The sequence below is a fragment of the Lytechinus pictus genome, chromosome 10 (assembly GCF_037042905.1).
Source record: "Lytechinus pictus isolate F3 Inbred chromosome 10, Lp3.0, whole genome shotgun sequence".
Classification (NCBI taxonomy): Eukaryota; Metazoa; Echinodermata; class Echinoidea; order Temnopleuroida; family Toxopneustidae; genus Lytechinus; species Lytechinus pictus.
Window position 1 is genome coordinate 27,352,135 of NC_087254.1, and position 14,112 is coordinate 27,366,246.

The 14,112-nt window shown below is 35.8% G+C and overlaps 1 protein-coding gene across 1 annotated transcript in view; it reads right to left on the bottom strand.

Moving 5' to 3' along the window:
- Positions 1-4,846: 4,846 nt before the first annotated feature.
- LOC129270051 (mitochondrial dicarboxylate carrier-like) overlaps positions 4,847-14,112 on the bottom strand; it is a 36,485-nt gene continuing 27,219 nt past the window's right edge. Inside the window, exons 9-10 of the mRNA XM_054907468.2 lie at positions 10,943-11,023; positions 4,847-9,512 (exon numbers count right to left, since the gene is read on the bottom strand). Of these exons, the coding sequence (XP_054763443.1) occupies positions 9,342-9,512; positions 10,943-11,023 (252 nt within the window). The 3' untranslated portion in view covers positions 4,847-9,341. The remainder of the gene's footprint in view (positions 9,513-10,942; positions 11,024-14,112) is intronic.

Below are 14,112 nucleotides of genomic sequence, written 5' to 3' on the forward strand. Positions count from 1 at the left end.
TTTACCACCCTGATCAAGTTGTTGGTTTGATATCATTCGTCAAATATTCGTGTGAAACATGTACTGTGGGATGACGTTAGTATCAGTGGCGTACCTAGTATTTTCCAAAGGGGGGGGGGGGGGGGCAAATTCGTCCGCAAAAAAAAAAGTCTTCAACCGCAAGTAAAGGACATTTCGCACCATAAAAAAAATGAACAAGCAAAAAAAAATGGTCTTCAAGTTCAAAGGAGGGGCCCACTTAGCTCGTCAGGGATCAGTTTTGACTCGTCAGTGGGGGAGGGGGCAGAGATAGGTCCCTTGCATGTGTTGTGACTCGTCAGGGGGGCAGTCTGCCCCCTGCCCCCCCCCCCCCTTAGGTAACCTCCCATTATATCAAGAACATTACCTTTCTGCCAGACTTCAACACTTTTCAAGGAATATGCTTAGTATAATTTTATCTCCATGGTATATTAAAGAACAATTGCCAAGTGTATGCATGTAGGTCAAGTCCAGGTTTAAATCGTCTTTCCGAGGATCGTCGCTGAAAACTGACCGCCCTTTCAAGAAAGAAAAATTGTAATTTGAATGGTTCCAGCGAAAAATATGGCTAATGGCGAATTTTTCGCACGTGTGAAACCAAACAAGAACATGATTAGAATCACAATCACGAATTCAAATTCTACTCCAGAGGTTGGAATACCACACATTTTCAGCTCGCGCTTCGCATCAATCATTGTTTATATGTTCTTGGTTTATACAGAAAGTGCTTAAAATGTCCAGTTTTCAAGTTGGAATATTACGAATTTTCATGTCGTGCTTCGTGCTCGCATTATTCGATTGGTGAGATATATATCCGCTTCATCAGTCACTATACTGCAGTCCTTATCAGCTTACTTTTCTGGTCAGTATATTTAAAATTTCAGCTCACACTTCGCGCTCGTGTCAATTCTTTTAATAGTAGATACACATCTTTTTCATGAGAACAAAAACTGCTCGAAATGTTAGATTTTCAGTCTTATTAGTACATAAAATGTCCAAAAGTTTGAGCTCGCGATTAGCGCTCGCAACATCTCGCAAGGATGCCCTTTAACAGCTAATTTGCGCGATAATAATATTGACCAAAAAGCGAGTTTCACAACTTCAGATTTGACATTTCTTATCCAAACCGCTCGCTAGCGAGCGTATATTTTATCAAAAATCACTTTAAAAAGGCTTTGCTCAACTTAATTACTGCAAAATACAACTACCTAACGTAGGTGATAATCTCATTGCGAACTATCCATTTGCTTCAAAATGCCTATTTTGATATATAAGTTCCCTTTTTTGGCTTTGCCCCCCCCCAAAAAAAAAAAAAAAAAAAAAACACGAAAATACGTTAATAATAAATAATAATATGAACATTTGTAATGCGCCGGTATCCATCATAAAAAGATGCTCATGGCGCAATAAAGAAAAGAAAAGAAAAGGAAAAAGAAAAAGAAAGGAAGGAATAAAGAAAACCTACTAAAAAGAGGGGTAGAATAAACGTTCCACCACCCCTGCAATATTTACAATGAATATAACTTAAGAACAAATGATTTAACAATATAATAAAAGGGGTCGATAATAAAAAGGTGATGTTTTTCTGCTTGACTCCTTAACTTGTGTATATTTAACTACACAAGTTAAGGAGTGGGTATGAAGATAAATATGGAATACCGTGGGCAGTGAAGAATGTTAAAGAGCAAAAATAATACATTTTCAAAGTTTTCTTGTCTGGCATAAAATTATTCAGCAATTTGATGATCATGGTGGATATGTTTTGGATTACCGGTACGTTTAGGCAATACTATTAACACGTACCAACCCATTAACAGATGATACATGATTATAATCCATTCCTTGTCTTTCATTTCTCTTATATCCTTCCCTTTGTTTCTCTTTCATTTTATTTCCTTTTTTTTCTTACTATTCTTTTCTTTCATTCCATCATTTTCTCTCTCCTTCATTCTATTGTATGTCCCTTTTTTTCTTCTTCTTATTTTTTTCATTCATTCCATAATTTTCCCCATTCCCCCCTCTCTCTCTTTCTCCAGTGACCCCCCCCCCCCATCAGTCTAAAAGATGGCTTGGGCACTGCAACAAACGTATCACAGACAAAATTAATACATGTACGTACTTAAACATTAATGTATAATATTTTATTGTTTATACAATAAAAACTCTTTCTGATGGTACAATACATTGAATTGAACATCGGTCATTCTGTTCAACATTCTTGATCATACCTCATAAAATGTATGCGTATATGTCATTTACATCACTTATGTAACAATAATAAACAGCACCAAATTGGGACCATTTCTTTAAAAAATTCATCACTAATAAACAATGATTTTAAAAGATAAACTGTTGAGATGGTAAGTCATCCATTTCAAGGTACTATCAAATAGGTTCTATTATATTTGGAGTAAAAAAATGAAAAAGGGGAAAAAATCACAACGAACATTGTCCTTGGCTTAAAATTAATAATATATCAAACTGATCTTAAAAAACATATAAATAAAAGGTATTTCGCCTATACAATAGGCATGACTAACCAAACACTATACTAAGTAATAATTATGATGGCAAAAAGTGCATGGGGAGGCTGAGGGGAGGAATCCAAAAGACCAGAGTGAATAAAAGTAAAGACATGATCAGTAGAAAATAACTGTGTGACTGCACTGAATCGAATGTGACATTAGTGTGTAGTGTAAGGAAAATAAGATCCTGTACAGGATCAGATGCAGCATTGCTCACAGGGGAAAAAAAAATATCAAGTCCTGCAGAAGACATACATTTCAAAGAAAACCATTAAATTCCCAGTATCATTGATCTTGGAGCTAACAATGGCAGTATTGTTAAAGTAAACACATTGTGAACTGAGCATTATAACAAATGTCTTTTATGGACTCCTCTTGTAGCAGCTGTGGTCTTGGTCTTCACTCATTATGAGGATCCACCTTGACAAATGACATGTCTGCCTACTGTACTTATCTGTTGTATTGACAGGAGACTCAATACATTAGCTCTTACAATGCAACAAGTTAATAAGAATTACAATGATAACATTTTCTGTTGTCATGGCACTGGAAGACTCAAATTAAAAAAAAAAGGAATATTACCTAACAGTCAACACTGACAAATGAAACATGTATTAAGTAAACAACACTGACAAGACTGAAACAGAATTGAAAATAATAATTAAAAAAACATGGAAAACAAATATAACATAATATTCAATATATTCAATTTTGGCTACTGCATTGGAAAACAGCATACACTGTAGTGTACAGTAGCTCAAGTGTATCAAGTTAGTTTCCAAGCAGAATAGACCAGTGCCAGCTGCACAGAAATGTTTTAAGCCTAACAGAGCGCTAACAGTAAGCTCTGTCACATCTTTTGGATCGTGAAGTCAAAACATTTATTTCAATGTTAAGCAGTGCATTGTTGTAACAATAGGCATCGCTGCCACATTACCGGTTGTAACAGGGCCTCTGTTAGCGCATTGTTAGCGCTAAAACTGTTTCTGTGTGGTCAGTACAGTTCGTAGTTACTTCATTGACAATTTTGGTAAAATGACCTTTCCTTTCTTTCATTGTGATAGGCAGATTTCAAAGCAAGATATTACATAAACATGCCTTCCATAGCAGGATGAAGAAATTGAATATATACCAGGTGACTAGAATAGCACATCAATGAACACTCTCAGAAGATATTTTTTTGCATTTCTATTTTGAACGCATAATATAGCATGTTGTACAATGTACAAACTGGCAAATTGTGAAATACCAGTCGTGCGTGGATGCATTGTTGTTGTTTTTGTGGATGTAAATGAAAAACACAATTAAAAATATAAGAATAATAAAGACATAAAAGTTGGTGCTTATCTCATTAAATTTTAAACTACCATGTCACTTTAGTACAAATGAACTGGCTTATTCCTGATGCATGGACATTATCAAAGTTCATAGCTCTGCAATCAATAGTAAATAATTGGTAACATGGTTCAACAGCCAATCCCATCTAAGGATTTTATCATCACTGGGATCAAGTTACAATCAACGTCAGTTTGCTGGAACTGGGTCCAGAATGTGACAAAGCCATCAGATAAAAAGTTTGTCCCTTATGTCTCATTCTTATTTTGCATTTTTCACTACATGTACTTACTTTAGGAAAAGTCAGATGAATTCCAAAGAGTATATATATGATCTGCCTAAAAAGTAATTGTAGTTTCCTGATATTTCTCAATGCACTGCATGAAGAAAGGATTTCAGTGCATTTGCTGATGCACTATAATAACATGAGTGAACAATGTTTAGAACACAACTAGAATAATCAATGTAACAAAACTTGTCTGCATAGACCTCATGAAGGTTCCCTGGCAAATAGGATTCATTGAGCGCTTTGGGACTTTTGGTCTTAAAGTATAACTCTTAATATTTCTGATATCGTTTCATCAAGATTTTTGTCCGAAAAGTTGTCAGGTCCGATAACTTTCCCTGATTTTTGATTGGCTGAGAAGCGCTGTTACTATAGTAACTATCAGATAAAACGTCTTACAAGTCCTTTCATGAAATGCTCCCCTAAGAGAAACTGATGAATGGTATGTAACATGGAGACACTTACACAAAAGCTTAATATTTTCAATTCTACCAAATTCAATATCTACAATGATTTTCTTCAAGAAAACTACAAATTTCTATTTTGAGCTTCTGGCCCTTTCTACTGCATAAGATGGTTGATGCAGAATTGACAAATAATTTTTTAACATGAGGTGTTTTCCCAACACGACAGATACACACCATATTGATAAAGCTTACAAAATGGATGGACAGTGGTTCTGTTTTCACCATCTTCAACTGTAAACAGAACTTTATCCAACCCAATTACAATAACTATTATTAACAGAATCAATGCGGCAATTCAGTTTACACAAGGTACAGGGCAAAAGAGCTAGTCAGAGAAACTGGTGCCAGTAACAAAATAAGAAAGTGGGTGTATTGATATCTGATCATGACGATCAGCTGCTCAAATCGCAATGTATTTTGAGGACTAATGATTACAGCTATTTACACAACGATGAATGCTTGTTTGATCAGCCTGTCTGCATGACTGCATGCATTCAGCAGGAATAGCTCCAACTCATTTTCTACCTGTACATGGAATGCATTGCTGAGAGTCACATAGGTATTTTATCCCTTTGAAATGAGCTGAATTGGCAACATTCTACTTCATATTTTGCATGAAAGAATGATCACAAAATCGTGCTACTTGATTGCATCCACTCTAATTACAATACAAATGACTGTTACAAACATAAACAGCAAAGAAAATATAAATGTTTCTCAATTTCGAGTAGGAACCCCAAGATTTTAGCCCTTTAAAAGAACTGCCAATTTGAAGATTCAATTAACAGTTTCATTCATGTAATTTCATGGTCAAGCAAAGTGAGTCTATCCAACAGCAGCAAATACAAAATGTTCATGTGCAGTGAATTCAATTTCTTGAATGTGCTTTTAAAGGAATTTGCTCAAGTTTTCAGTTAGCACTTACTAAGCACAGTACAAAGCCACAAGCTCACACTGGAATGAGTGTCCAGAAAAAACCCCAAGTTGCAAATGAGAGCATCTACACTGCTCTTGCACTTGATACACATTAAAAATATTCATTTTTCATCACAAAAAAAATCCCAGACAGGGATGTATTATTTCTTTCTGAGTATACAAGCATCATATTTACTACATACATAAAGCAAACGTAAGTGTACATGGGTACAGTACAGCGCAAGTCTAAATCAAAATGATAGTACACCTGTACATGATAAAATATCCAATAAATTTCATGGGTAATCAGCTTTTTGAAAAACACTTTTTTGTCATGTATTACATATTCCATGAATGCCAATATTCTTCTCAACAGAAAATTAATTCAACATAGTAAACAAATTAAAACAATCACACCTATTACATGTAGAAAATAAGATTTCAGAAACGTTTTGTCCATAAAGGCGATTCAACCCCATGTTCAATTCAAAAAGTCAAACTGGCATTTGAATGTAGATGTATACCAACACGTTTGTCTAGGAAACTACAAATATTTAGACCTACGCTACATCTACAATTTCAAATTACATGTATATTAACCTATTAACAATGCACATCTGTATATCTACGATTGATAGTGAATTGTGATTCAAATAATACAACCTTTCCCCTACAATTTCATATACAGTAATGCATTAATCAGGACAGTCCAAAATCACACCGAAAAAATCCCATGATTTTAAACATAAAAATGATGAAATAAAATTCTTTAAAAAAATTATTGCACAATTTTTAGTTTTCTACTAGAAATGATGCACTGGTACACGTACAACGAGGCTAAAGGATTTAGGTGGAAAATAATGTACCCACCCAAGTGATTTGCCATCTCTGGGGACAATGATGAAATTGTATTTTTTGCTTTCTACAAAATTAGTGAGGAATCATATAGCATACATATGGAGTTGGCACTTGGCATGTACATGTACACATGCAGCTATACAATGTATGTGGTAATAAGTATCTTAATGTGATTAAACATTTGTACAAACATGTACACTACATGTACATGTTTCTGAGGAACGTATAGGAACTTACAAGTAGGTAGACCACTTCAAAGAGTCTGATTTCATCTTTATAGCTGCAGCATATGGAAGAAATCCAACTAAGCATCTTTTCTTCCTCCTCCAAATCGTGCATTCACAGAAGCCGTTGGATTTATATAAACTCTTCCTTTCCAGTTGACAAAAAAGAGTGTCGCTAGGGCGAGCAAATCCAACTCAGCATCTTTTCTTCCTCCTCCAAATCATGCATAAACAGAAGCCATTTGATTTATATAAACTCTTCCTTTCCAGTTGACAGAAAATGATAATAGAAAAATAAAAACTCTTTTGTAGCTGGAAACATGATAAAATGCATTTTATACATTGATGTACATGAACTGAGTCAATTTAATTTATAATAAGCAGCAATTATGAATTCTGGGAGTGCTTAAAAAAGGCTGAGATGTGTACAAAATATATAAAGAATAGTAAACACACACAGAGATGATTATTGTAAACTTCACATCCCTGCAGTGTGGTCATAAGTGTGTACACTGTATAATTATGTATATACAGTAATCAGGGGAGGAGGGGGGCGGGGGGATTGGCCACATGCCACCTCCCTACATTTTCTTTTTACTCAAGCATTGTACTTCAATTCAAGATTTGAAGTAATGTATCCTTCAATATTATATTCTTTGCTTCCTAAATATATTTGAGCCATATACAATGCATAAATATTCATCCAGTAAACTTGAAATTAGTCATAAATCAAGTGCTGGAAACTATTTAAAAAAAATCTTAACTTTTGAAAAATGACAAGTCACAAAAAAAGTTGGGGGTACATGTACCTCATTAATAGAAACACTGAATTGTGTTCAACTCACAAACAGCTTTATGGACTGGGGGCCGCGGAATGGTTTCAAAAGTGGGGGGGGGGGAGGTGGGGTTGACCATGCAAAAAGATCAGTCAGATGGCAATTTTTACGTTTTTGTCCACAGTTTTTTAACACGGTTTTCCGTGGCCCCTGTGGACAACTCGCCAGGGCACTTTATGTACATAAAACAACTGGACTCTTCACACAGAGCATGTACGATTATGTGGTAAGCTAAATTGGTAACCTGGTGGATGTTTCATAAAGCTGATCGTAAGTTATGAATGACTTTATGAACGACTGGTGATCCTTACTTGCCATAAATGATCATAGGTATTGATTACATGTAGGTTCCTAAGAAAGGATCAGACATTCGTAAAGTCACTAGTAACCGACGACCTGTAACACAAAGGTTATCAATTGATCGTATGTCTGACTTGTGAGACTGATTTCACATAATGATCAATGCAATCAGTTGTACATGTAAATATCAGTCCTACAACTATTACTATTATCTCTGTGGTACAGGGCCCAGAGTGGTTTTAATACAATTGTTTCTGTGATTAATATGCATACTGTTTGAGAGACAGTAACCTTGGGCCTAGAACACAAAGCTTAGCAATCATCGTAGAAGAATTTCTTTACGATTGATTTCATTGACTACAATATACAATCAATCATGAAAATCAAACCTACGATCAATCGCTAAACTTTGTGTTACGGGACCCTGGACTGGCTGCAGTGTGACCCGGGTCCCATCTTACAGAGTTACAATTCATTCATTAATCATCTTCTGAAATTTTGGTTTGTTCTCTTTGTTTACAAAGGAAATTGTGCAAAATTCCTGTAGAAAAAATTATGACATTGTTGGATTTGCTTACAGGTGAGGTTAATCCACTAAATCGTAACTCAATATAAGACGGGGCACAGGCCTTTTAAAGTGATTAAGAAAAATCTTGTACAAAGCATGGCTCTTGGGGGGACAGAAGTTTATGTCTTTCAAAATTTTAACATGTAGCGACGGACGGTGCAGAGACTCTGATACCTTTTGTAATAGATATATTGTTCATGAACAATGCAGCATTTACGATGAACATCTTTTTATGTCTTTCTAGATAAATGACATGTAGATTGTATTATCACCCTATCCTGCACTCTTAATACCGATTGCTAAATTATCTTCATCAATCACATAACCCTGGATTGTCAAAAGTAATTTCTTGAAACATGATTCATATAAAAATGATTAACATCGTGTTATATCATCAACACACTTCTGATGTGAGCTTTATACACCTTTCAAGATTCAATGGTGTAAACATGTTACACAGAATGCGTTACATCATATACCCATGTAACAAACATTACATGCATGTACACATGAACTGTCTCTTACACTTATGTAGCATGTACATGTATGTGCACACATAACAGATGTTACAAATTCATTGCATGTGTCACATACATGTACATTGCACCTGTGTTACAATACATACATAACAGATTATACACTGTACATGTGACAAATGCAAACTGCTTCTGGCAAAAATTCCAGGATATCCAACACAGTTCATCGAAACCATCAACCCGAAAAACATCTCAAAATTTCATCAATTCACTAAAGCTTAAGCATACTGTATCTATCCCCTTTACAATTTCTTCCATCTTGCTTTGATTTCATGATTAAATCAATGGTTGCCTGTCATAGCAACATATGGCATTCAGGGATGCGGGATATCGCACCAAATGGCATGAAAGATACAGCTTGTACGAGGCACTCGGTAATCACCAAATATAGGCTGAGCTCAAATCAAAACCTGATTATTATTTGAATTGATTGAAAGTTCATTACCACCGCCTACAAGCTTTGACCGTCAGGCTCATGACCCAACCTTGACTTGGATATCACGACCAAGTCGTATTCTGAGTTGCTCGAAGATGAGGAAGGTTAGGATGGTGTGAGGACCGAGTCTCACGAAGGCAGGAATAAAACCTTTGAAGAACCCCATAGGTCCCAACTTGGCAACATTAAGAAAACAGTCGAGAGCATTCTGCACGAGGGAGAAAATGTTTAAAACAAATATTATTACTATTACATATCGTAATACAATAAAATACATGAAAGCGAATTCAATTTCAATTTTTTAATATTTCAATATTTATTTTGTTTCATTACATTTATTAATTAAACCATTTCAAAAACAGACAAAATTACAATAAAGATGTAATACAACAAAACATTATACAAAGTCAAAATGGTTTGGAAGCCCTCATTCAGACGGCAGGTCCCTATGCTAATGAGCAAATAGGCCAGATTCATCCAAATCATCTTGTGGCTGAACCCTCCTCCTTACAAAATTTTGTGATTCATGAGATTTTCTTTCTCTAAGAATTTACCTACTTTAACCTCAGGTCAAATCAAATGTCATTGCACCATCAGGTAGAGTAAATGTTACTCTTTCATATTGATCATTTATTTTGTATACAACATTTTGATAATGAAAGAGTTTCTGGCATAAAAATGTGCCTCAATTTTCTTCCTCTGTTTTCTTTTGCAAATTGTGCAAAACTTTTCATTTTGAGCCTCACTGATATCTATATCACAATAAAGCGAAATGTCACTCTTGCTATGTGGTACTTTTTAATCAGGTCAAGATCACACTTTTCCCACCAAGGTACAAACAAGACAAGGTTTCTGAAATTTCTGAGTTCTGATTGGCTGAAAAAGGTTTCATAGCAACAGGCACGGGTAATTTGATGAGATTACCACATGGGGAGTATGACCTTGGAGGGGACCTGAGTGTGGGAACAGATGGAATTTAGGAAGTGTGTATGCTCTTTGACCAATCAGAGTTTAGTATTCTTGTAGTCAAGCTGCTAAATGTACTTGGTCAATGAAAAGTGTGATGTTGACCCGATCAACTAATTCTTATTTTGAAACCTATATAAAAAAGTATACATATTCAGCTTTATCGTGATCTAAAAATCATTTGGGCTAAAAAAAGTATAATACAACTTTTGTCAGGTGAAAATTATTATTTTGTAGCATGTTTTAGATCAAAAGTTTCACCTACATTACAAAATGTTCGAATAAATTCAAACACATGACCTGAAAGAATGATTCTTCTTCTTTAAAATGATACCAGAATCATGAAATTTGATATAAATTTAGAGCAGCAATGGCTGAATAAAAAGAGGTGTTTGGGTTCGCACCCAGCACATTAAATATGCAAAACCTCTCCAGTCACGAATATCACTAAGAAGAAAGAAGCTACTTTTTGAGGACCTGCCTACTGACTGCCCTGGGGAATCATAAGCTAAAAAACAGGGCATTGGTGATCTGCAATCACCAGTAATTAGGTGCATTACAAAAAGAAAACAAAATCTTCTCACATCGCTTGGACAGGTTTTTCTACATGAACACATGCAAACAACAGCAAATTTTTCTCAAATTCCTTTATGGGTATTTTTGTTGACTCACCTTGTACTGTCCTGGTTTGGCATTCATTAACCTTGTTTTTAAGACATCAGCTGGCTGAGTTAATACTGTGGCACAGGTACCCTGAGCAAAAAAAATAGAAAAAAGAAGAAGAACAATTTTATAGGTAGTTGGTCTGTTGAAATTGAATTATATTTCATGAGAATATAAACAAAATATTGTGTCAATATTCCATAAAATTGCATAACTACTTTTCAATAAAAAATATATCTGTGCACTTCTCTAAGCTTCAATGAAACTGCCAAAGTCACATGCTCATGAATCAGGTGATCTGCACAGGCCTTGTCAGGTGACCTGTGACAAACCAATGGGAACATCTCAGTTACTATTGAGTGCACTATCCAGTATAGGGAATTTTGTGTTTTCATTTGACAAACTTTGATAGGAGTACATGTATCTCAAGAAAATGTTCAGGTGTGTTGCTGAGTGCAGCAAATTCACCAATGATGGTATCAGTTTCTAGATACATGTAGATGGCATGATATGACACCTAGATAGATCCTTGTCATACATGTATGATTGGCTATTTGATATCGATCATTCAGGCCATTTTATAATGATGTCATTGTCTGATCCATTATTGATCCATATGATTTTGTCCAATGTCAGTTATTTATCATATATTCACTGGTATATAATGCACATAAAAATTGACCAGCAGCATATGCTGAAAGGGTCAATTTAGAAAAATTCATGAAGTACAATATAACAAGGCAAATGAACGTAAATACAGTATTCTATATAAACAAGTGGAATGCCTCTGGCCGTCTCACCTGCATCACGCGATTCAATATAGCAGCAGTGCTGATTTTGAAAACTACTATAACTCGCACAAGATGTTCAGTGATACTTGGTTACTCTTATTTCCACGTTTTATGAACTAGACCAATACACTTATAGAGATATGATGGCAATTCAACAAATACCCCCAACGTGGCCAAAGTTCTTTGACCTTACATGACCTTTGACCTTGATCATGTGACCTGAAACTCGCACAGGATGTTCAGTGATACTTGATTACTATTATGTCCAAGTTTCATGAACTAGACCAACACACTTTCAAATTTATGGCTGTAATTCAACAAATACCCCAATTTGGCCAAAGTTCATTGACCCTAAATGACCTTTGACCTTGATCATGTGACCTGAAACTTGCACAGGATGTTCAGTAATACTTGATTACTATTATGTCCAAGTTTCATGAATCAGATCCATAAACTTTCAAAGTTATGATGGTAATTCAACAGATACCCCCAATTCGGCCAAAGTTCATTGACCCTAAATGACCTTTGACCTTGGTCATGTGACGTGTTACTCATGCAGGATGTTCAGTGATACTTGATTAACCTTATGTATAAGTTTCATGAACTAGGTCCATATATTTTTTAAGTTATGATGACATTTCAAAAACTTAACCTTAGGTTAAGATTTTGATGTTGATTCCCCCAACATGGTATAAGTTCATTGACCCTAAATGACCTTTGACCTTGGTCATGTGACATGAAACTCAGGCAAGATGTTCAGTAATACTTGATTAACCTTATGGCCAAGTTTCATGAACTAGGTCCATATACTTTCTAAGTTATGCTGTCATTTCAAAAACTTAACCTCAGGTTAAGATTTGGTGTTGACGCCGCCGCCGCCGCCGTCGGAAAAGCGGCGCCTATAGTCTCACTCTGCTATGCAGGTGAGACAAAAATAAAGTCTACTTCAAAGATATAATTATCTCATGCTCACAAAGACCACAGGCGCTACACATTAACACTCGTGTTTGCAGCACGCATATTGTATGTATGCGACAATTATTAAACAGACCACGCTCGCACTGAATGCAATTTTCTATTCAAATTTATCAATGTCAAATGAAAACGATCTATTAGGTGTAATATAAAACAAATAATGAATGTTCTTTTCATTCGTGCAATGGACAGAATATTTCATTTGGTGAAAGATGAAATGAATGGTCTATTCGACTCGGCTGCGCCTCATTAAAGTGATCATTTCATCTTTCACCTCATGATGTGGGGGAAGGGAGGCTAGATGGAATGATCCATTCAACTCGGCTGCACCTCGTTAAATGGATCATTTCATCTTTCACCTCATGAAGTGGGGGAGGGAAGGCTAGAAGTGAAGGTTTCTAGCTTGTCTAGCTTAGCCCCTAGCTGCCAAGGCTCCCTTTGGGGATGACAACCCTAGCTTGCATTCGTATGGGCTGTAAAGGCAGAACAAGTGGAATGCCTCTGGCCGTCTCACCTGCATCACGCGATTCAATATAGCAGCAGTGCTGATTTTGAAAACTACTATAACTCGCACAAGATGTTCAGTGATACTTGGTTACTCTTATTTCAACGTTTTATGAACTAGACCAATACACTTATAGAGATATGATGGCAATTCAACAAATACCCCCAACGTGGCCAAAGTTCTTTGACCTTAACATGACCTTTGACCTTGATCATGTGACCTGAAACTCGCACAGGATGTTCAGTGATACTTAATTACTATTATGTCCAAGTTTTATGAACTAGACCAACACACTTTCAAATTTATGGCTGTAATTCAACAAATACCCCAATTTGGCCAAAGTTCATTGACCCTAAATGACCTTTGACCTTGATCATGTGACCTGAAACTTGCACAGGATGTTCAGTAATACTTGATTACTATTATGTCCAAGTTTCATGAATCAGATCCATAAACTTTCAAAGTTATGACGGTAATTCAACAGATACCCACAATTCGGCCAAAGTTCATTGACCCTAAATGACCTTTGACCTTGGTCATGTGATGTGAAACTCAAGCAGGATGTTCAGTGATACTTGATTAACCTTATGTATAAGTTTCATGAACTAGGTCCATATATTTTCTAAGTTATGATGACATTTCAAAAACTTAACCTTAGGTTAAGATTTTGATGTTGATTCCCCCAACATGGTCTAAGTTCATTGACCCTAAATGACCTTTGACCTTGGTCATGTGACATGAAACTCAGGCAGGATGTTCAGTAATACTTGATTAACCTTATGGCCAAGTTTCATAAACTAGGTCCATATACTTTCTAAGTTATGCTGTCATTTCAAAAACTTAACCTCAGGTTAAGATTTGGTGTTGACGCCGCCGCCGCCGTCGCCGTCGGAAAAGCGGCGCCTATA